Genomic DNA, 25,478 nt, shown 5'->3' on the forward strand with positions numbered 1-25,478 from the left:
AAAGGATTGTAAACAATCATGCAAAGCCTGTGAGAAAATACTTGGGCTGTCAATGAAACCTTGTGGTAAACGAGTCCAGGTGTACTGTACTCCTCTGTATGTAAATGCAAACAAGTATTGGCTGTCGGGGTGCAGAGGAACCGAAAAGAAAGCGGAGCAGAGGTCAATAACAGTGAAAAATTTCGCAGTGGGAGGGATTTGCATAAGGATGACAGCTGGATTTGGCACTACGGGGAATTGGCTCTCAACTATTTTGTTGATCCCCCTTAAATCCTGCACTAGTCTGTAACCCCTCCTCCCACTCTTTTTCACAGGGAAGATGGGACTATTGGCAGTGCTGGACATCCTAACCAGAATGCCCTGTTGTAGCAAGCGCTCTATTACTGGGTAAACTCCTAACTCCACCTCTGGTTTCAGAGGATACTGTGGGATTTTTGGAGCTATCCTACCATCTTTTACTTGAACTACTACAGGAGCTACATTTGCCATCAATCCAGTGTCTTGTCCATCCTTGGTCCAAAGTGACTCCGGTATCTGGGAGATCATTTCCTCTACCTTGGATGGACACCTGTTTGTAACAGCAGTTTGTGACATTAACCTTTGAGGGGAGTCTAGCATATCCTCCCACTTCCTGAGCGTGATTCTCGGGTATATCTAAGAACACACCTCCAGGAGTACAATATATGACGCACCCCATTTTGCACAGTAAATCTCTCCCAAGTAGATTAGTCGGAGCCGATGCAGCTAGCAAAAGTGGTCTGCAAAGGCCCTATCGTAATCTCTGCTGGTTTGCTTAAAGGGTAGTGTTGTACTACTCCTGTTACTCCCATGGCTGGAATTGTTTTACCAGTGGTTTTCATACCCACTGTTGAATTTAACACTGACTTGGCCGCCCCCGTATCTACAAGGAAAGGTAGTGATCTACCAGCTACATCGTGACCTCGGGTTCACTTCCAAGGCTCGCAATTAATTTCACTGGCTGCAGACTACAGGTGTGGCCTGACCCCTATTGTAAGTTGTGGCCCTCCCGCAGCGCGTTGGCAGCTACAATATGTGAGGGGGGTAATAGAGAATTTTCAGAGACCTGCCAGTCTCTTTTTGGTGGGTACCTTTTGGTTTCCCCTGCATGTGGCTCATAACTCCTCCTCTGCGGTCCCTGATCCCAATTACGTGTTTCGTGTTGTTGTCTAGGGGGTTGATATACCTTATGTGGGTTTCTATAGGTGCAGTGTCGTGCAAAATGTCCTTCCCTCTGACAGTTATAACATTTTACCACATACGACTTACCGTCAGGGGTCTGGGGCTTAGGCTGAGGTGGCCTTGTTGTAAGGGCCTGTATACTCACTGCCATCAGCTTATCGCCCTGTGACTCCCTGTGTCTAATGATGTTCCGATCATGCCCGACAGCTGTCTCTCTCAAAGCAGCCACCGACATACCTCTCCAGTTTGGTTGAGTGGTTTGTGTCCTATTTCTCAACACTTCCTTTAAACCGTCCATTAATACGGACACCGCTACCTCTCTATGGTGCACATTTTCTTCAATGTCTACAACTCCAGTGTACCTAGCCATTTCCTCTAATGCCCTATGGAAGTAGTCAGAAGCATTTTCCCCTTCTTTTTGTCTTATGGAGAAAATTTTGTTCCACTTGACAACCGTTGGGAAATATACTCCTAACTGCAGGTTGATCTGTTTAACATTTTCCTGATTGTAAGCATCAGTGAGAGGCTTCTCTTCATCTAACTTACAATCAGTAATAAATTTCAAAGGGTCAATGGTAGAGGGCAAGCATGCCCGCAGTACTGTCCGCCAATCCTTGTTTGTGGGTTCGGCGGCGTTACCTAGTTCCTTAATGAACCTTTGGCATGCGGCTAGATCTTTCCTTGGATCTGGAAATTCAGACATACAGTAATTGTCCTCAATTCTGTCCGGGAGAAGGGACAATGCATTGCAATGTTCCTGACGGGAGTGACTCCCAGAGCATCAGTCTTTCCATTTGGGACTGCGATCACCCTGACAGGATTGAGTTCAATTACATCACTCTGTGTTTCTTCTACAATGTGAGGTGTAATTGTTTCCGCATAATGTACAGTTCCGTACTTACCCGTGGACACGACCTCACCTATCCCTCCACTAGGGGCTTTCGCTACTCCTCTTACTGGTTGGGCCGTGCCTACTGTAGTCTCTTGTATGGTGGCTGCTAAAGAGAGTGCTGATATCGTTGTGGGCTCATCTTCCTGGTCGCAGTCCTGAGAGAAGTTTAGGATGGGATATAACTTGCACGGGATAGCATTAGCATCAATACACTTATCTACTTTACTCTTATCACTAATACATTTATTAAGTGCACTTTTATCATGTACCAGTATGCCATTCTCTGTAGCCATTTTCTCTCCTGTTATGTATGGTGGTGGTGGTGCTGTGGCTATCAGTTTTCTGATAGGGTTGGAACCAGCTGCTTGAGCTAATCCCCTTTGTATCTCACCTTCCTGTTGCCATAACTGTAAATAATCATAATGTCTAATCCGTTGCTATCCGGATTTAATCAGACATATCCTTCTCCTTAAATTTTGCAAAACCTCAGGATTAAAACTGCCTACCCTGGGGAACTGTTCCCCATCGTTCACAGTCATACGTTCCCACTCATTGCACAAGACCTCTGCGTGTGATCCATATTTCTCACACATTATGTACCTCGCCGACTCTTTGGGCCGACAAATATCAACGTGAACCCTTGTTGATCGTCCCCTACTTGAGCAAGTGGCCCCCATTCTTTGCAGGTATTGCCTTTTCAGCGAACCCTTACAAAAACCAACTTACTCAGTGGTAAGGCGACGGTGAAAGTTCTCAGAGCGCTTTCACCCACTCACGCCCCTGTTGGCCTATACACCAGCCCTGTGTCCGTAACCAGTTGCCAGTGCCAGTAGTACCCAACCTCGGGATCTTTTATAACCTCTATCTACTGAGAGCATGTGGGAGTATGCTACCCCTCCCAGTAAATATCAGTTGTTGGAGATTTCCTGAGTGAACAGCGAAACTCCCTTAAAATAACAAAAACCTACACAAATCACGTTTACCTGTACAATTAGTGTCTATGATCCCACAGCAATTTTAGTGGGTATCAAGGTGAACTAACTAATGTACACAGTAGCGTGCGGTCCAGTCGCACTGCGTATAAGTAGCTATTACTTATCCGCTGAACGACCAACGGAATCGGTTGTGTAGGCTGCGAAACCTCAGGCGGAGCGTATTTTCAAACGGGCCTATATGGGTACTACGCAAACACCCGGGGCTGCGCTCACTACCTCTGACCTTTCTTAAGTCAGGGTTTTCAGAACTTCATTACTTACTTTTAACTGATTTCTGACTTTCGCTGACCTTTTGGTCTGCTGTAATACTAATTGCTCCTTTATACCTTATACAATGTTAACGTGAGATGGCCTTCTCCCACGCCACCAAGTGTCCACTCACCTGATGTGGTCTTCGACGGTATCCCGAATTATGGGTTCACAAAAAAAACTTTTTTTTTTTTTTTCACACTCACTCCTGCTCACTCATATGCACTTTGATTTTTCTGTACAGAAAATTACTTTCATTCAGGTAAAACAGGCTAATCCCAGAGGTGATGCAACAAGAGGAGGATCTTTTAAACTAAAATTTTGGAAACTGAACAAATTTGTGCTATTATCGCTTGCCTTCCGTATCACTTAAAGTAAAACAATGTTATCATGTGATTTGTATTTAGTGGGCGTATCCGTACGCACGTTGCGTAATTTACGCCACGTGTGTAGGCCTTTGCGTTGCGTACGCTGTCTCGCACTCTGTCAGAGACACGTGTACACAGGCCGGATACGTCCGCAATAACACAAAATAACACGCTTCTATAAATGCAAACGATATTTAACTATAATCGTTTACCAAGCACCACACAGTATCTCCTGTATAACCTTTATAACTGGGTTAGGTTGCGTGTGTGCTTTACAATTACTCCCTTAAATATTAATCTTACTTTTAACTAAATAGCAACAAATTTTCTCTCTGTCTGGTTATGTTGTGGAAAGCTATTGTTTCGGATTTTCCAAACAAACTCTGTTCCTAGATAATGTTCACCCTTGTTTATGTCTCTTTCAGTTGAGACAATGGCAACTCAGCACTCATTATTCTGGGGAGAAACCTTGCCCTATTCATAAACAAAGGTGTATGCCCTCTTCATAGAATCTCAAAGCTTAGTGTAAATAAGGCCATTGTATCTCAGTCTGTGGGAAATTTATGCGTGAATTCCATTCTCATCCTCTCCCCATTCATAATATATTTTAAATACAATTTTATATCTATTTTCTACTTCTGCGCATAACTATGCGCAGGAACATGCAAATCTTTCCTAACTATCATAGGAATATTACCCTTAAAATACCCTACAGCTGGATACTAGACACCACCGTTCAACCTTTGTCTGACCCTTCCTATCATGCAAAGAGGAAATCTCTATGTCCAGGAACAGTTTAAACTAAACATACTTGCTGACGTTGTCAGGGGAATATTAACTATAATATACGCTATTTGGGTTAAATATGTTACGATCGAGTCGCACGCTAGACGCTTACAAACTCCGCCGTAAATACACATCTCCATGCGCACGAGACATTGGAGCATCCCCTACACAACCTGCGGGGATGTGTACGCACGGGGGGGGGGGGGCACGAGCAGCGGGCATGTGCATTGGGGTTAGTACAAGGCATGTGAATCATGATATTTTTCGACTTTGACAGCCATACCCAACCCTTGAAAGCATATGCATGTATTTTACAGCAGTGGTCGAGTACCCGCAAGCTATATGTCTCACGACAGGCACTTATGTGTCTTGTGGTTGGCATGGAAAGCATGTGCACTTGTACAGTCCATCATACTCTGTTCAGCCTCTCAAAGCATAATTAAGCATAAAATCAAAATCCGTTTGAATCTACCAAAGCAGAGAGGAGTAAAAATATTTTGTGTGTGCAGAACAGAAAAGTGTCATGTGCAAAAACAAAAAGCTCCTATATCCAACTCTACATCAACCGGTGTGTTTACAGATCCATTTGTTCATATATTTTGGAATCCATAAGTCAGTGTTTCTCAAATCTCATCCTCGCGTTTTATGTTTTACAGATCTCCTCAGTATCACAATTGAAATAATTAGCTCCACCTGTGAAAGTTGTAAAATGTGTCAGCCAGTGATGAATACACTCTTACACAACCTAGGCGATCTGTAAAACATGCATTGTTAGGGGTACTTGAGGACAGGAGTTGGGAAATACTGCCATAGGGCAAACTCATCAAATAGAGTTTTCTTGTGTGGGCTTGACAGTGGTGACCATCGCTGTTGATGTGTTTTCCAAACTACTGGATTTATAACCAAGCGATTTGCAAACTAAAAACTTAAAATGCTGGTAATATGAGACAGTTTTCACTCGGCAAGCCACTACTGATAAATGTGTTCTGAACATGATTTGGGAACTTTTTATGCCAGTATGAACAAGCCCTAGGACATTCTGCAATTCCACAAATTGCTACATTGAGGAATTTATAATGTTTATTATAGTTGTTATTTTCTTTGAACTCCTAAAACTAAAAATCACTCTATGAGGAAGTTCAGTTTGGAGAAATGCCCACAATTTGCTGGTAACTCACAACCACCAACATTGCAGTTTTTTTTATTGCACCCCATAGAGGTGCACAGGAAAAGTAAAATGGGGCTACCATAACTACAAGTGATATGATATGATAAGATATATTACTTCGATTGCATTTCAGTGTATAGCTCTTACAATGAAACAAAAACTGCCATATATAAAAAACTACTAATAATGTGTTTGACAAATACATGAAAATATGTTTCAGGACCTTATAAAACCTAAAGATGGATTATAGAGTGTGTGGGAGGGTGATTTTAGCTAGCACATACTTGTGGTCAGTACCCCCCAGCTACATACTAAACATAAACACAATTTAAAACTTCATTAATTCTCTAATGGTGCACACATGGTGCTATCTGTGCTAGGTGCGATTTGAGCTATACTACAGTATGTGTGCTATGCAATTTGTACTTTAGTGGTATGCTATTTGAACTACGGGGGTAATTCCAAGTTGATCGCAGCAGGATTTTTGTTAGCAATTGGGCAAAACCATGTGCACTGCAGGGGAGGCAGATATAACATGTGCAGGGAGCTTTAGATTTGGGTGGGGTGTGTTCAATCTGCAATCTAAATTGCAAATCTAACTCTTTCTGCACATGTTATATCTGCCTCCCCTGCAGTGCACATGGTTTTGCCCAATTGCTATCAAAAATCCTGCTGCGATCAACCTGGAATTACCCCCTACATGCGATGTGAACTACACCCAATCTGACTACACTACAATATTTAATATATGCGATGTAGTTCAGAAATACCTGCCTGCACATACTGTTTTGCCTTGCGATATTGACAAGACGGGAGCGCGCATCGCAAGGGACAATACACACGGTGCGATGTGAACTAGACACAATGTTATTTGAACTAAAAAGATCAAATCAGATGCGTTAATCGCACCTTGTGTGGGCACCACAAGAGTATTGTAAACTTTACATATTAATGTATGTTATTAGTAGTGATGTGCACCGGACATTTTTCGGGTTTTGTGTTTTGGTTTTGGATTCGGTTCCGTGGCCGTGTTTTGGATTCGGACGCGTTTTGGCAAAACCTCCCTGAAATTTTTTTGTCGGATTCGGGTATGTTTTGGATTCGGGTGTTTTTTTATAAAAACCCTCAAAAACAGCTTAAATCATAGAGTTTGGGGGTCATTTTGATATATTAACCTCAATAACCATAATTTACACTCATTTTCAGTCTATTCTGAACACCTCACACCTCACAATATTATTTTTAGTCCAATAATTTGCACCGAGGTCGCTGGATGGCTAAGCTAAGCGACCCAAGTGGCCGACACAAACACCTGGCCCATCTAGGAGTGGCACTGCAGTGTCAGACAGGATGGCACTTCAAAAAAATAGTCCCCAAACAGCACATGATGCAAAGAAAAAAAGAGGCGCACCAAGGTCGCTGTGTGACTAAGCTAAGCGACACAAGTGGCCGACACAAACACCTGGCCCATCTAGTAGTGGCACTGCAGTGTCAGGCAGATGGCACTTCAAAAAAGTAGTCCCCAAACAGCACATGATGCAAGGAAATAAAGAGGCGCACCAAGGTCGCTGTGTGACTAAGCTAAGCGACACAAGTGGCCGACACAAACACCTGGCCCATCTAGGAGTGGCACTGCAGTGTCAGGCAGGATGGCACTTCAAAAAAATAGTCCCCAAACAGCACATGATGCAAAGAAAAAAAGAGGCGCACCAAGGTCACTGTGTGACTAAGAAAAATGAAAGAAAAAAGAGGTGCAAGATGGAATTGTCCTTGGGCCCTCCCACCCACCCTTATGTTGTATAAACAGGACATGCACACTTTAACGAACCCATCATTTCAGCGACAGGGTCTGCCACACGACTGTGACTGAAATGACTGGTTGGTTTGGGCCCCCACGAAAAAAGAAGCAATCAATCTCTCCTTGCACAAACTGGCTCTACAGAGGCAAGATTTCCACCTCCTCATCATCCTCCGATTCCTCACCCCTTTCACTGTGTACATTCCCCTCCTCACAGATTATTAATTCGTCCCCACTGGAATCCACCATCTCAGATCCCTGTGTACTTTCTGGAGGCAATTGCTGCTGGTGAATGTCTCCACGGAGGAATTGATTATAATTCATTTTGATGAACATCATCTTCTCCACATTTTCTGGAAGTAACCTCGTACGCCGATTGCTGACAAGGTGAGCGGCTCCACTAAACACTCTTTCGGAGTACACACTGGAGGGAGGGCAACTTAGGTAGAATAAAGCAGTTTGTGCAAGGGCCTCCAAATTGCCTCTTTTTCCTGCCAGTATACGTACGCACTGTCTGACGTGCTTACTTGGATGCGGTCACTCATATAATCCTCCACCATTCTTTCAATGGTGAGAGAATCATATGCAGTGACAGTAGACGACATGTCAGTAATCGTTGGCAGGTCCTTCAGTCCGGACCAGATGTCAGCACTCGCTCCAGACTGCCCTGCATCACCGCCAGCGGGTGGGCTCAGAATTCTTATCCTTTTCCTTGCACCCCCAGTTGCTGGAGAATGTGAAGGAGGAGATGTTGACGGGTCACGTTCCGCTTGACTTGACAATTTTCTCACCAGCAGGTCTTTGAACCTCTGCAGACTTGTGTCTGCCGGAAAGAGAGATACAATGTAGGTTTTAAATCTAGGATCGAGCACGGTGGCCAAAATGTAGTGCTCTGATTTAAACAGATTGACCACCCGTGAATCCTGGTTAAGCGAATTAAGGGCTCCATCCACAATCCCCACATGCCTAGCGGAATCGCTCTGTTTTAGCTCCTCCTTCAATGTCTCCAGCTTCTTCTGCAAAAGCCTGATGAGGGGAATGACCTGACTCAGGCTGGCAGTGTCTGAACTGACTTCACGTGTGGCAAGTTCAAAGGGTTGCAGAACCTTGCACAACGTTGAAATCATTCTCCACTGCGCTTGAGTCAGGTGCATTCCTCCTCCTTTGCCTATATCGTGGGCAGATGTATAGGCTTGAATGGCCTTTTGCTGCTCCTCCATCCTCTGAAGCATATAGAGGGTTGAATTCCACCTCGTTACCACCTCTTGCTTCAGATGATGGCACGGCAGGTTCAGGAATGTTTGGTGGTGCTCCAGTCTTCGGCACGCGGTGGCTGAATGCCAAAAGTGGCCCGCAATTCTTCGGCCACCGACAGCATCTCTTGCACGCCCCTGTCGTTTTTTAAATAATTCTGCACCACCAAATTCAATGTATGTGCAAAACATGGGACGTGCTGGAATTTGCCCAGATGTAATGCACGCACAATATTGGTGGCGTTGTCCGATGTCACAAATCCCCAGGAGAGTCCAATTGGGGTAAGCCATTCTGCGATGATGTTCCTCAGTTTCCGTAAGAGGTTGTCAGCTGTGTGCCTCTTATGGAAAGCGGTGATACAAAGCGTAGCCTGCCTAGGAACGAGTTGGCGTTTGCGAGATGCTGCTACTGGTGCCGCCGCTGCTGTTCTTGCTGCGGGAGGCAATACATCTACCCAGTGGGCTGTCACAGTCATATAGTCCTGAGTCTGCCCTGCTCCACTTATCCACATGTCCGTGGTTAAGTGGACATTGGGTACAACTGCATTTTTTAGGACACTGGTGACTCTTTTTCTGACATCTGTGTACATTTTCGGTATCGCCTGCCCAGAGAAATGGAACCTAGATGGTATTTGGTACCGGGGACACAATACCTCAATCAAGTCTCTAGTTGCCTCTGAATTAACGGTGGATACCGGAACCACGTTTCTCACCGCTCAGGCTGCCAAGGCCTGAGTTATCCGCTTTGCAGCAGGATGACTGCTGTGATATTTCATCTTCCTCGCAAAGGACTGTTGGACAGTCAATTGCTTACTGGAAGTAGTACAAGTGGTCTTCCGACTTCCCCTCTGGGATGACGATCGACTCCCAGCAGCAACAACAGCAGCGCCAGCAGCAGTAGGCGTTACACTCAAGGATGCATCGGAGGAATCCCAGGCAGGAGAGGACTCGTCAGACTTGCCAGTGACATGGCCTGCAGGACTATTGGCTTTCCTGTGTAAGGTGGAAATTGACACTGAGGGAGTTGGTGGTGTGGTTTGCAGGAGCTTGGTTACAAGAGGAAGGGATTTAGTGGTCAGTGGACTGCTTCCGCTGTCATCCAAAGTTTTTGAACTTGTCACTGACTTATGATGAATGCGCTGCAGGTGACGTATAAGGGAGGATGTTCCGAGGTGGTTAACGTCCTTACCCCTACTTATTACAGCTTGACAAAGGCAACACACGGCTTGACACCTGTTGTCCGCATTTGTGTTGAAATAATTCCACACCGAAGAGCTGATTTTTTTTGTATTTTGACCAGACATGTCAATGGCCATATTCGTCCCACGGACAACAGGTGTCTCCCCGGGTGCCTGACTTAAACAAACCACCTCACCATCAGAATCCTCCTTGTCAATTTCCTCCCCAGCGCCAGCAACACCCATATCCTCATCCTGGTATACTTCAACAGTGACATCTTCAATTTGACTATCAGGAACTGGACTGCGGGTGCTCCTTCCAGCACTTGCAGGGGGCGTGCAAATGGTGGAAGGCGCAAGCTCTTCCCGTCCAGTGTTGGGAAGGTCAGGCATCCCAACCAACACAATTGGACTCTCCTTGGGGATTTGTGATGTAGAAGAACGCACAGTTCTTTGCTGTGCTTTTGCCAGCTTAAGTCTTTTCATTTTTCTAGCGAGAGGATGAGTGCTTCCATCCTCATGTGAATCTGAACCACTAGCCATGAACATAGGCCAGGGCCTCAGCCGTTCCTTGCCACTCCGTGTCGTAAATGGCATATTGGCAAGTTTACGCTTCTCATCAGACGCTTTCAATTTTGATTTTTGGGTCATTTTACTGAACTTTTGTTTTTTGGATTTTACATGCTCTCTACTATGACATTGGGCATCGGCTTTGGCAGACGACGTTGATGGCATTTCATCGTCTCGGCCATGACTAGTGGCAGCAGCTTCAGCACGAGGTGGAAGTGGATCTTGATCTTTCCTTATTTTAACCTCCACATTTTTGTTCTCCATTTTTTAATGTGTGGAATTATATGCCAGTATCAATAGCAATGGCCTACTACTATATATACTGCGCACAACTGAAATGCACCACAGGTATGGATGGATAGTATACTTGACGACACAGAGGTAGGTAGAGCAGTGGCCTACTGTACCGTACTGCTATATATTATATACTGGTGGTCAGCAAACTGCAAAACTGAAATGCACCACAGGTATGGATGGATAGTATACTTGACGACACAGAGGTAGGTACAGCAGTGGCCTACTGTACCGTAATGCTATATATTATATACTGGTGGTCAGCAAACTGTGCAAAACTGAAATGCACCACAGGTATGGATGGATAGTATACTTGACGACACAGAGGTAGGTACAGCAGTGGCCTACTGTACCGTAATGCTATATATTATATACTGGTGGTCAGCAAACTGTGCAAAACTGAAATGCACCACAGGTATGGATGGATAGTATACTTGACGACACAGAGGTAGGTACAGCAGTGGCCTACTGTACCGTAATGCTATATATTATATACTGGTGGTCAGCAAACTGTGCAAAACTGAAATGCACCACAGGTATGGATTGTATACTTGACGACACAGAGGTAGGTACAGCAGTGGCCTACTGTACCGTAATGCTATATATTATACACTGGTGGTCAGCAAACTGTGCAAAACTGAAATGCACCACAGGTATGGATGGATAGTATACTTGACGACACAGAGGTAGGTACAGCAGTGGCCTTCTGTACCGTACTCCTATATATTATATACTGGTGGTCAGCAAAATTATGCACTGTACTCCTACTATATACTACAATGCAGCACAGATATGGAGTGTTTTTCAGGCAGACAACGTATACTGGTGGTCACTGGTCAGCAAAGCTCTGCACTGTACTCCTCCTATATAATACTGCTGGTCCCCAGTCCCCACAATAAAGCAGTGTGAGCACAGATATATGCAGCACACTGAGCGCAGATATGGAGTGTTTTTCAGGCAGACAACGTATACTGGTGGTCACTGTCAGCAAAACTCTGCACTGTACTCCTCCTATATAATACAGCTGCTCCCCAGTCCCCACAATTAAGCAGTGTGAGCACAGATATATGCAGCACACTGAGCACAGATAAGGAGCATTTTTTTCAGGCAGAGAACGGATAAAACTGGTGGTCACTGATCAGCAAAACTCTGCACTGTACTCCTCCTATATTAATAATACAGCTGCTCCCCAGTCCCCACAATTAAGATATAAGCAAGCACAAATATTTGCATCAACAATGAATAAACGGAGAGGACGCCAGCCACGTCCTCTCCCTAACATTTCCAATGCACGAGTGAAAATGGCGGCGACGCGCGGCTGCTTATATAGAATCCGAATCTCGCGAGAACACGACAGCGGGATGATGACGTTCGGGCGCGCTCGGGTTAACCGAGCCATACGGGAGAATCCGAGTATGTCTCGGACCCGTGTAAAATGGGTGAAGTTCGGGGGGGTTCGGTTTCCGAGGAACCGAACCCGCTCATCACTAGTTATTAGTAATTGTGTTAGTGCAGAAAATTTGTTTGACAAAACTTTTAAAAGTATTATTACATTTGTCCCTAAACATGTCACTAGCCATCACCTTTATTTGGCGAGTATGCATGATGTTAATTTAAAAAAATGATATATTTATGCAAAACTTGTTATCCCATCTTGAAAATAATATAAGCAGCTTTGTGTCTGTTGCAGTTTAATGGGAGAAATTACCATCTGTACTATGATTGGTAAAAATTCTTCTGTATTATCAGTGTATATCAGAAAGTGAAGGACTTTCCCTATAGTTATGTTATTATTTATATACTAAATGTGTGTGTGTGTGTGTGTGTGTGTGTGTGTGTGTGTGTTTCTGTAAACTATTCCACTTTATTAATCTAAAAGATTATGTAATAGTAGCAAGCTGTGATGTATGTATTCTTTTTTATTGTAACAGTAACCTGCGTTGTTTTACATATAGAAAATTATTAAAAGATAGGCCGTAGCAATACTATTCAACTACATACCATATAGCAACTCACAACACAGCTGTGCTAAAAAAACCGCTTCCAATATAAAACTATGGGGGTCATTCCGAGTTGTTCGCTCGCAAGCGGATTTTAGCAGATTTGCTCATGCTAAGCCGCCGCCTACTGGGAGTGAATCTTAGCATCTTAAAATTGCGAACGATGTATTCGCAATATTGCGATTACACACCTCGTAGCAGTTTCTGAGTAGCTCCAGACTTACTCGGCTTCTGCGATCAGTTCAGTGCTTGTCGTTCCTGGTTTGACGTCACAAACACACCCAGCGTTCGCCCAGACACTCCCCCGTTTCTCCGGCCACTCCTGCGTTTTTTCCGGAAACGGTAGCGTTTTTTCCCACACGCCCATAAAACGGCCTGTTTCCGCCCAGTAACACCCATTTCCTGTCAATCACATTACGATCGCCAGAACGAAGAAAAAGCCGTGAGTAAAATTCCTAAGTGCATAGCAGATTTACTTGGCGCAGTCGCAGTGCGGACATTGCGCATGCGCATTAAGCGGAAAATCGCTGCGATGCGAAGATTTTTACCGAGCGAACAACTCGGAATGACCCCCTATGTTTCTGCAGCGCGGTACACTGGGATTCCACCGGGAATAACATTGGGTGTAGAGTAGGATCTTAATTCGACGCACCAACAGGCTAAAAGCTTTGACTGTTCCCATGATGCTCAGCGCCGCCTCCTCTATAACCCCGCCTCTGTGCACAGGAGCTCAGTTTGTAAGTTGGTGCCCTGCAGGCAGGACACTAACAGGCAGGGCTGTTCCAGCAGCCCTGAAAAGAGCTTTTTTAAAAGAAGATGGAAGACTTCATGGGCTGCAGCAGAGGCACTCTTAGTGCTAGATGTCATTATGACATCTCCTGCTGCAGCTCCATCACCTCCCCCAGCGGCGCTGTATACTCCCGCGTTCCTGGTTGCCGGGTACTTACAGCGGAGGCTGCGGTTCTTCACCTAGGGCACACACACTTGCTGCAGCTCTCCAGGATCACTTGGCCGCATCAAGGGAGGAGGTATGAGGGTTCCCCGGGCAGGACCCGCTGAAAATCGCGATCCGGCGTGGCCATTAGGAGGCGGCCCACGCGTGCTGGCGTGGATACTGTGTTGGTACAGGGACCCCACTAGACCACCAGGGCAGGGGCACAGGTCGGTTATATATATAACCGTTTTATTATGGCCCACAGTACCCGGTGGTGAAGTCCAGCAAGGGGATAAGGCTCTGACCTGTAGCCCCTCCCCCAGCCCCAGGGCGCAATTTAGAGTAACTGTTCCCGCCCTGGAGCTGCATCTCTCTGTCTCCCTCAGTAGCGCACGCAGGGGGGGTTTCTGAGTACCCAGAAACCCCCCCTGCACCAATTCATTGTCGCCTGTACCACATTGATCAGACAGTGACCACAAGGTACGGATGCGGAGCATCCATGTAATGCAAGTGCAGGGCGCAGCTGCAACTTACATAAGCCGCTGTACACCAGAAGTGCCCAGCACCCCCATCACATTTCCTCTTCCCCCCCGAGCTGCTCGCCGGGAGACCGCGGTAGCATCTACATTCCCCACAACCGCCGGGAGACAGGTTGAAGAAGCTGCCCGGCCACGCTGAGTGTGCAGTGAGTGTGGCCGGTCTGCTTCTGTGTGTACATAGTATAGTCTGCTCTGCTGACAGTGAGAGGATGTTTACCGAGGAACTCTCCCCCCTACTCCTGTATGCACCGCGGATCTCAGCCGAGGCTTCTGGTGACCTGCCTTATGTGAGCCCTGTGGGAATTTGAAGGACTGTCCAGTTGGCTCAGGTAGTACCATGCCACAGTTTGCTGCCTGCCGCTGATCTCACATCAGTTTCTCCTGTAGCATGTACATGTTTTCCTGTACCGTTGTTATTATTATTTGAAATCATTCTCATTTTGGTTACTGCCTGTGTCAGACTCTCTTTGCACTTTTCTCCTCTGTGTCAGCCTTATGCTTTTTTCCTCTACTCTGTGCCATCCTTTCTTCCCCTCCTTTCTTTGTATCAGCCTCTCTGCTCATATTTCAGTGCCAGCCTTTCTGTCCATCCTGTCTGTGCCAACTTCTCTTCGGACCTTCCTCTGTCTGTGCCAACCTTTCTGCCCATCCTCTCTTCCCTTCCATTGTGCCAGTCTTTCTGACCTTCCTCGGTCTGCACCACCGTTTCCACCCGTCCTCTGTCTACCCCAGCCTTTCTGAGCTAGGTTCTATGCCCGTTATGTCTACACAGTCTCATTTTCCTTCTATCTTTGCCATCCACTCTGCCCTCCAAGTATGCCGCTCCTCTTCTCTCACCGTGTCAGTATCTCCCCTTTTCCTCCCTTTGTGCCATTTTCTCTCCATCTCCTGTTTGTATATGTCTGTTCATTTCTTTCCCTCTCTTTGTGCATTTGTTATTTTATATGTACAGCTGTCTTTCCATCTTTTTCTCAGCCTCCCTGCCATTGTGTTTGTGTACATCATCTCTACATTGTGTCTGCCATTTTTTTGTCCTCCTTTGTATGTCTGTCTGTCTTCATTTACCTATCTTTTTATATCTACCCTATATATATATATATCTATCTGTCTATCTATATTCTTTAAAAAAAAAAAATGCTTGGAAACCCCCATTAAAAATCCTGCGTTTGCCCCTGTCCCTCACTCCCTGTCGGCGTTTGGGCGCCATTACACACATGCTACGCTGACTCTGGGATTGGTGGGCAATGTCTCCTCTGTAATGCCGCCTGCTTCATCAGTGCTGTGCATTTACAGGACACTTAAGTATTCTACATGTCGTCTATACAGTGTTAGTTAAGAACAAGTGCATACATTCAGGGTTATTTAGTACAAGTAGCCTGTGATATACATCCAGTCTTTACTGTGCATTGTTTTTTTTTTATATATATATATATATATATATATACAACAATACCCTTAATTCGCGCTGTACCAAGGATAGGGCAGCACCTCTTGAAAAGTCTCCCTGCTAGTGGGAGACGATAGATAAAATATAACACAAATATTCAGAGTGCGCACAGATACAATGGCATAATTAAAATTGAAATAATTACTCAAAGTAAAATCCAACCAGCATAACCGGAATGATAGAAAGATTATTTTTAATACACGTTAAAATTTGTCATACACGTTGTTCCATAAGCACAATACACATTTATGCAGAAACAGTGTATGCTATATATATCTCATAAAACCCAACGCGTTTCGTCCATTATGGACTTCATCAGGGGTACAAGTCACAGTGGAATAATGCTTTAGCAAATTTCCTACAAGATGATCTCACTGTGAAGAGTGATAAAACGTGATATATATCTATAATGATACTAGAAACTCTCGTGAACTTCTAATCAGCTGCTCCTTAATTGTGGTTCCTTGTAGGTACTTTATTTAATTATGGGGCAAATGACCAATTAGATTGTGTCCTCCAAGATTAATGAAAGTTCACAAGGGATTTTAAAGTCAAGCCAATAACACCAAACAAAATGTCCAGTGAGGAAAGCAGACTAAAAGGTTCTGGATGTGTGTCAGCCTCCTCTCCTGGATGGTAAGTATATATATATATATAGCTTTACTCAGTGGTATAGTTACTTAGTATTGCTGGCCCAGTGCAGTTTTATTGTTGGTAATAATCTCTGCATTGTATATGTGACTGAGTGTGTGCCAATGGCTTCTGTGTGGTCTCTATTTCGTGTATCTCACACATATGGCTATCCCTATATTCTGTACCCTCTGGGGGCTCCGTGCATCAGGGTTATTAGATAATATAGGTATTTCACAGGATATATACATATTTTATATTTTTCTCTGTGTTTTTCAGTCACATTTTACCTCAGAAATCTTCTGTTTGTGCTCGGCCTTGCAGTCACACAATACAGGGGATTTTTGTCAGGTAGTTTGTCTGCTTATCTTGTACTGTTGCACCCTAGGGTTACGCCTACATATCATGTCTGCTACACAGGGTGGAAAATCCATGGCTGATCCTTCACAATGCACTGTTGATTCCACGGATTTGTCGGAGGAAAACGTAGCAGCTGAGGGTTCAGGTACTGGGGATTCTATACCCCATGGTCAGTATGCAGTTAGGGGGCAAATCAAGACCCACCTTAGGCTGTTTTCTCTAATTTACTGACTACGCTAGTAATTAGACTTGCGCCCCCTGTGGGACCTCCTGTTCCATTACAGTCACATATTGTCCCTGCAGTTAATCCGCCGTGGTAGATTCTCTCTTCTCTCGGATACAGCAATTATATCAGTCACTAGCTAAGCAAAATCCTGACTCTCGCCCGCCTAAGACCAGGGGATCATCTAAACGGGCCATTACTTCCTCACAATCCACACATGTTTTGGATACCTCATCCAATGTAGATGGCGCTTTCACTGACCCTTCAGGCTCTGATGCAGATGCTTCTGATGGAGAATTTCTAACACAGGTGGATGTTCCTGACCGCTTGGAGGCTATCAGGCTGATACTCCAAATCAATGATGATGAAGGGCTTCCAGCTACCTCTGCGAAACCAGATAAGTTTAAACGTCAGGAGGTTACTAAGTTGGTTTTACCTCATTCTGACCACTTGGTTGATATTAGTCAGGAATCCTGGTAAAACCGGGTAAGACGTTTTCCTTGTCTACGAAGATGCCAGCTCGTTATCCCCTCTCTGTAGAGATAAGTAACAAATAGGAAACACCACCGCCGGTGGACTCACAAGTTGCGAGTCTGCTGGTCTCATCTGCTCTGCCTGTCACTACTGTCACCTCCCTGAGGGGACCGATGGATAAGCGTGTGGAGGGTTGCTCGAAGTCTATTTACACTCTTGCCTGAGCTATGCATAGGCTTACTATGGCGGCCTCTTGGGCTGCTAAAGCTATAGAGGCCTGGGTTCAGGAAGTTGAGGCGGAACTACAGTCTAATTTTCCTGATAATGCTAGGCAGTGTCTTTCATATATTATTACGGCCTCCCATTATATGTAGGAGGCGGCATCTGATGCAGGTATCCTGGCGGCCAAAGCATCTACTACGTCTATTCTGGCTCGCCGGATCCTCTGGTTGCAGTCCTGGTCTGTAGAGCTGCACTCTAAATAGGCCTTGGAGGTGATGCCTTTTGAGGGAAACATACTTTTTGGGGAAGATCTCAACAAGATCATTGCTGACTTAGTATCTGCTAAGCCTGCATGTCTGCCTAGTACTACTCCAGCGGCTCCGAAGGCTAAGAGTTCTTCCTTTCATTCCTTTCTACCTCCAGGTTAGGCAAAGGGTCAAGCGTACCCTATACAGGCTCTCACTTCCAAATACATAAACGTGCCAGGGCTGCCCGTCACCCTGCTTCCAAAACAGAGTTGAAGACAACTTCAGACGCCTGGGTACAGGAAGTAGTCACTCACGAATACGCCATATCCTTCAAGAAACGTCCCCCTCATCACCTTTGCCTGACAGACATCCCTTCGGAACAGGTAAAGGCAAAGACTCTTCGTTCGGTGGTTCAGTCCCTCCTGGACACAGGAGTGGTAGTGCCGGTGCCTCTGGCTCAGAGAGGCAGGAGGTACTATTCAATGCTGTTCCTAGTCCCGAAACCGAATGGTTCCTCTCGGCCCATTCTCAACCTCAAGTCTTTGAACAAGTTTGTGAGGGTCTCCCAAGTTTTGTATGGAAACCCTTCGCTCTATTGTCCTGGCTTTGGGGCCAGGGGACTATATGGTTTCCCTGTACATACAGAATGCTTACCTACATATACCTATTGCTGTGTCGCATCAGCTATACCTGCAGTTTGCTATTGGCAACCGCCATTATCAATTCCGGGCCTTACCCTTTGGACTGACTACGGCTACACGAATCTTCACCAAGGTAATGGCGGTGATGACAGCCCTGCTCCGCCGTCAGGGTATCAGGATCCTACCATATCTGGACGTCTTGCTGATCCTGGCGAAGTCCCCAGACGTTCTCCTCCGTCATCTGGATCTGACGGTCCAGTTTCTGCAAGCCCACGGGTGGTTCATCAACTGGAAGAAATCATCCCTGGTCCCTGCTCAGAGCATGGTGCACCTGGGGCGTTGTTGGACACACACAACCAGCGGTTGTTCTTGTCTCAGGAGAAAGTCTTGAAACTTCAGAACAGGATGCAATGCTTCCTCTCTCGCCCGCGCATGTTGATATACTCAGCGATGCAAGTACTAGGCCTCATGGTGTCGGCTTTCGACATGGTAGAGTACGCTCAATTTCATTTCCGCCCTCTGCAGAAGCTGATTCTTGCCAAGCGGGACAGCCTTCCTCGCCGGATCAGGTCTCACATGATCTCCTTGTCTCCGGAGGTTCGTCTGTCACTGAGCTGGTGGCTACAGGACCAACAATTGTGCAGGGGTCATCCCTTCTGGATCTCCAACTGGGTCCTCCTGACGACGGATGCCAGTCTGAGGGGTTGGGGTGCGGTGTTGGAGCAACACTCTCTTCAGGGTCGGTGGACCAGGGAGGAGTCTCTCCTCCTGATAAACATTCTGGAATTGCGGGCAGTGTTCCATGCTCTGAAACTGGCCCAGCATCTGGTACAGAACAGGTCTGTTCATGTACAGTTGGACAGCGCCACAACGGTAGCCTACATAAATCATCAAGGCGGCACTCGAAGCCGCATGGCAATGATGGAAGTGTCAAAGATTCTTCAATGGGCGGAACGCAATCTGCCAGCAATCTCGGCAGTGTTCATTCTGGGGGTCATCAACTGGGAAGCGGACTTCCTCAGTCGTCAGGACGTACACGCTGCAGAGTGGAGCCTTCATCCTGAAGTATTTCAACTCCTAGTGGACAAGTGGTGTCTACCAGATGTAGACCTGATGGCGTCTCGACACAATCACAAGGTTCCAGTCTTCGGAGCAAGAACAAGGGATACTCAAGCGGCGTTCGTGGACGCACTGGCAATTCCATGGAACTTTCGGCTGCCGTACGTGTTCCCTCCGGTGTCACTCCTGCCCAGAGTAGTGAGGAAGTTCAAGCAAGAAGGAGGAATCCTACTTCTGATAGCTTAGGTGGGGCCCAGACGGTATTGGTTCTCAGACCTACAGGGTCTCTCGCTGGAGCGTCCTCTTCTGCTTCCACAACGACCAGACCTCCTCGTTCAGGGCCCTTGTGTCTACCAGGATTTGGCCCAGCTGGCTTTGATGGCGTGGCTCTTGAAGCTTCCGTACTGAGGGCCAAAGGATTTTCTGAGGCGGTCATTCAAACGATGTTGAAGGTCCGTAAGCCGGCTTCTGCTCGGATTTACCATAGGGTCTGGAATTCTTACTTTGCTTGGTGCGCACCTAACAATCATTTCATTTACAAGTTTAGTACGGCCTAATTTTTGGCCTTCCTACAACAGGGCCTGGACTTGGGCCTTTGGCTGGCCTCCCTCAAGGTTCATATTTTGGCCTTGTCGGTATGGTTTCAGAGAAAACTTGCGACTCTGCCTGATGTTCATACATTCACTCAGGGTGTTTTTACAGATTCAACCTCCCTATGTCCCACCTGTGGCTCCTTGGGATTTGTCGGTGGTTCTGGAGGCCATACAAGAGTCTCCGTTTGAACCTCTTGAATCTGCGGACCTTAAGTGGCTTTCTCTTAAGGTCTTGATTCTGCTGGCTATTGCCTCTGCTAGACGGGTATCAGATTTGGGTGCCTTGTCTTGTAGGTCCCCCTATCTGATTTTTCACCGTGATCGGGCGGTTCTTAGACCGCGCCCTGGTTATCTACCTAAGGTGGTGTCTTCTTTCCGCCTTAACCAGGAGATTGTGGTTCCGGCCTTTGTCTCTCCTGAATTGTCTTCCAAAGAGAGGTCTTTGGATGTGGTACGGGCTCTCCATATCTATGTGAAGCGGACAGCCTTCGTTAGGAAGTCTGATTCTCTCTTTGTACTGTTTGGTTTTCACAAACGTGGCTGGCCTGCTAACAAGCTGACCTTGGCCAGCTGTATTAGAATGGTGTTTACACATGCTTATGTACAGGCTGGCCTTCCAGCTCCTGCTACCATCAAAGCCCATTCTACTCGGTCTGTTGGACCTTCTTGGGTGGCCTGCCGTGGTGCGACCCTTGAACAATTGTGCAAGGCGGCTACGTGGTCCTCCATGAACACGTTCATAAGGTTCTATGCCTTCGATACTTCCGCCTCCCAGGATGCTTCCTTTGGACGCCGGGTTCTTTTGCCCGCTACAGTGAGTCCCCTCCCATGAGGAACTGCTTTAGGACATCCCCGATGTTATTCCCTGTGGAATCCCAGTGTACCCCGCTGCAGAAAAGGAGATTTATGGTAAGAACTTACGTTTGCTAAATCTCTTTCTGTGAGGTACACTGGGTTCCACAAGGCGCACACCCTGATGCACTTAGCTTCTTTGGGTTGGTATGGCATTAGCCGCTGATACCTTTTCCTGTCGTGAGAATGTGGTGTATGTGGCTACTAACGGTTGTCATCTCTTTTGCCTGCTACTGCATTGGACTGGTTAACAAAACTGAGCTCCTATGCACGGAGGCAGGGTTTTTTAGAGGAGGGTGCGCTGAGCATCTTGGGATCAGTCAAAGCTTTTAGCCTGTTGATGCCTTGGATCAAGATCCTACTCTACAGCCAATGTTATTCCCTGTGGAACCCAGTGTATTTTGCAGAAAGAGATTTAACAAAGGTAAGTTCTTACCATAAATCTCCTTTTTAGTCTGAACATTTAAAAATCCTTTTACGTAAATCACCTTGGTATTATAAATACCTTATAGCACATGTATAAACAGTAATAAAATAATTCAAATTCACCTGAAATTTCATAATTGTGTTGCACCGCACTTACATAATCTGCAAATACAATAAAAAATTAATATGAATACACCAAATTTTGCATTTACATTGACCTAAGAAAGCTCTAATGCTCAATATCTTAGCTTACTTTGGCTAGGGTTGCCAGATCATCCTTTTAATAAAGGACACATATGCATTACACAGATTCTGTGGCTGACTGACTTCAAAGGGTATATTTACTAAAGGTCAATTTTGGTCAATTTCAGATTGATTTTAATCGATGTTGGGCTTCCAGGGTTAAAACACACATTTACTAGCAGATGACTTTTTATATTAATTTTAAATTTTAGTAAATGTGTGTTTTAACCCTGGAAGCCTTACATCGATTAAAATTGATCTGAAATCATCCAACATCGACCAATATCAACCTTTAATAAATATACCCCCAAGTCTCCATTTTACTTGATTTTAGATCTGGAAACCCTAACTGTGGCCTCCTGCAACATTATATAAATGAAACGAGTGTAGATTGAAAGATCAAGAGTATATAGTTAATAGGTTAACAGGATCAATAGATCGACACAGAAATGGCTAACACGTTTTTTTTGTTACTTTAATACTAACCTTTACCACCCCCCCCCCCCCCACCACCCCCCGTAGTGCCCAAAACTCCCCCTGATGCCTAACATTAACTGTCTCCTTCCGCAGTCAATTTGATTTAACCACCTGTGCTGAGCCATGGATATCTTTACAATTTGGACTGTTAGGGTGCTTTGAGGACCGCATTTGGGAACCCCTGGCCTAACCCTAACCGTCCCCTTCCACAGTCCAAACCTAATCCTCCATCAATCCTACCACCAAGTGACTAATCCCAACCCCAAATATCATTAAAAACCACAAGTCAACCATTTTTGTGTCGAATTTTATCATGTTGACCTATTGACTGTCTATTTACTGTCTATCTTCCATTTGGATACCATTTAAACCATGTATGACTTTGTATGAGTCTGTGGAGAAGATATATCAAAGCTTGGAGAGGGATAAAGTGGAAAGAGATTAAATACCAACTAATCTGTTTCTAATTGCCACATTACAGGCTGTGTTTGAAAAATGACATTTAGGTGCTGATTGGTTGATAGTTTATCTCTCTCCAAGGCTTAGTATATCTGCCCCGTAGTAGTACTAAAAAACAAAATCTGCTACAGTATGCACTAAGTTTTGGTTTATTATTCCACATAACCTAACTAACAATTCTTCTAATAGCAGTCTTCCACCAAAGAGATTTTCTTTTGAAGTTACAGGTACCTGTATAAGAGTCTAATACCCCTTTTCCACTAGCTCAAAAAACATGGGTAAATGCACGGGGGCGCGCATTTACCCGTGTATTTTGCTAGTGGAAAAGGGTCCTTCTGCAAAAACCCGGATCAAGTGATGCGGGAGTCCTACCCGGGTAGCTTACCGGGTTGAACACGAGTTCAACCCAGTAAGCTGTGCAATGTAAACGGAAGCCATGTCGATGCGACACGGCTCCCGTTCACAGTGTATAGAAGGGCGGCGCTGGGAGATCATGTGATCTCCCAACGCTGCCCCTGCCGCGTCACCAGCAGCGTCACCAACCCGGCAATATGCCGGGTTGGTGAGTGCAGAGGGAAAGGAGGCTGAGCACGGGCCGCAGCCAGGTAGCACGTGTCAGGCTCCCGACTGCCACCCCTGCTTCTAGGTGGGAAAGGGGTATTTGATAACTCGATCTGGTTGTCATAGACAATCATAAAGGCATGTATACCACAATGTTATACATAAGGGGGCTATGGACAGATGGATTTGGCTACTCAGGTTTGCATGAATCGCATGCACCCATTTACTTGATGTTAGATACAGTAGATGTGAAGGGAAAGGGAGTTCAAGACAGACTGAATATAGTAAGGGTGTGTTTACGTCAGTGTGAACAGATGTAGACTGTCACAAAGACCCATATGGGCTTGCCAGTCGCCGTGTTATACAGTAGCTGTTAATGATTGGCTGATTGCACATTTGCCACTGAAGCTGATAGGTGCTTCTTGCACTGCAAATGCATACTGTATATTAAGATTTTGTGAGCGTATTTTATCATTTTTTTTTTTTTTTTTAGGAAACATGGAGTTACACCTGCTGTATTTTATAAGTTAGTTTACTTTATTCATGCCTAATAGTGAATGTTTCTTATGTGTGCCTGATATGGACCAGGGGGTAACTTATGTTACATACAGTATGCAGACCTTGCCATTTTCTTCACTTTGAATATATACGTAGTTACAGTTTTTTAGTCAATACAATTTTTGCCTGCAGTCTTTGTAAGCAATTATGATCAAACTCAGTATTAAGCTCAATGTCCACCAAGGTAAACATCCAAACTAAAATGTGCTGGCTGATTGAATTTATTATTGTTATCCTAACTATAACCAGAAAACCATTGTTGGCTGAACCTGTACTCCGAGTTGGTGGGTGCAGTAAACAGCTGCAGAGTCACTGATTACAAAAATACCAAGGGGGAGGAGATGATGGCGTAGGTAAGGAAGGCTGCACAGCACAAGGAAAGGACTGATCATGAGAGCTTGCAATCTATAGGAGAAGGCCAGTAAAACATGGGAGACTCAGAGGGGTGAGTTAGTGTGCGGGGTCTAATGGATGGCTTAGGAAGATAGCTGGTAAACTTGGATTACAAACAAATAACTTTTGATAACCCATTTGAAGTCCCTTTATTTATTAAAGGTGACTTTTAATCGATTTCAAATCAATGAAAATCTAAATCGATATTGTATTTCGAGGGCTAATACACACATTTACTAACATGATTTTTTATAATCATTTTTAAATGTTAGTAAACATTTGTTTTAACCCTGGAAACACAACACCAATTAAAATTAAATTCCGTATTTTGTAAATCTATAATAATCTATGGAAATCGACCTAGAGTCAATAGACACTTTACAGTGAGGTGGAGATTCTCATACAGAGTGAATTCAGCATTAGTATCAGCATGGGAGAAGTCCTGAAGGCGGTAGTGGGAGATGTAATTAGTTGGGAGGAGAATCGGTGGTTACTGGTGGAAAGACTTGGCTGGCAGGAGTGTGGAGGTGGATGAGGTTAGAGCTGTACAAGCATTGTAGAGGATTGGGGGGGGTATCAAAGTTTGGAGAGAGACAAAATGAATAGTGATTAAGTACCAACCAATCAGCTCCTAATTGTCATTTTTCAAACACAGCCTGAAAAATGACAGAAGCTGTTTGGTTGGTACTTTTTCCTCTCTCCGAACTTTGATAAGTCTGCACATGGGTAAGCGCTTTATAGATGAGAGTGGGGAGTTTCAATTTGACTCTGTAGGGGAAGGGGAGGCAGATACTGAGTGGTTGGAGAGCCCCTAATCCCAACGCTTGGTCTTCTGCTCATCCTCATCATGGTACACCTGCAATTGATGCTCCTGGCATATTTACACTTCCGTCCAACTCTGCATAGCCTGCAATTCTGTCTGCAATTCTCATTCCTGCACTGCCCTAATGGGCATGCGGCACACAGTGGAAACTGGGTCCCATGCGGTGCACATTAGGTGTGACATACATGCGCCACAGCTGTGCAAATGTGCATGGCGAGTTAATTTAAATCACGCACCAATTTTATAATACAAGAAAAAGGAGGGGTGCGCTGTCAATAGCTGCTGGTATGGGGATGGTAAGTCCCCTGGAAAAATTTGAACAACAAGAAAAAGAAAAGCTACCAGCGCTGGCTGATCATGCATATAAAGAAAAACAATCTATATTCCAAAAGGCTTGATGGATAAAATACCACATTTATTTCACATGTATAAACACATAAAAGATTAATATGTAATAAATGAATAAAATATTCGATAATAAATGCCACAGAGTGCCTGAATTATTTGTACGTCCACATTTGGCAGTTAGTAACACTCAAAGGGACCAAGGTCACTGGAGATGTCC

General features: G+C 45.1%; 1 protein-coding gene across 2 annotated transcripts in view; it reads right to left on the minus strand.

Annotated features, from left to right (window-relative positions):
• The window catches only part of CD79B (CD79b molecule), a 168,536-nt gene that overhangs the window by 140,821 nt on the left and 2,237 nt on the right, over positions 1-25,478 (minus strand). For both annotated transcript variants that reach the window (XM_063959464.1, XM_063959463.1), the window contains exon 2: positions 21,523-21,561. In XM_063959464.1, the coding sequence (XP_063815534.1) occupies positions 21,523-21,561 (39 nt within the window). The remainder of the gene's footprint in view (positions 1-21,522; positions 21,562-25,478) is intronic.

The sequence above is a fragment of the Pseudophryne corroboree genome, chromosome 3 (assembly GCF_028390025.1).
Source record: "Pseudophryne corroboree isolate aPseCor3 chromosome 3, aPseCor3.hap2, whole genome shotgun sequence".
NCBI classification, from domain to species: domain Eukaryota; kingdom Metazoa; phylum Chordata; class Amphibia; order Anura; family Myobatrachidae; genus Pseudophryne; species Pseudophryne corroboree.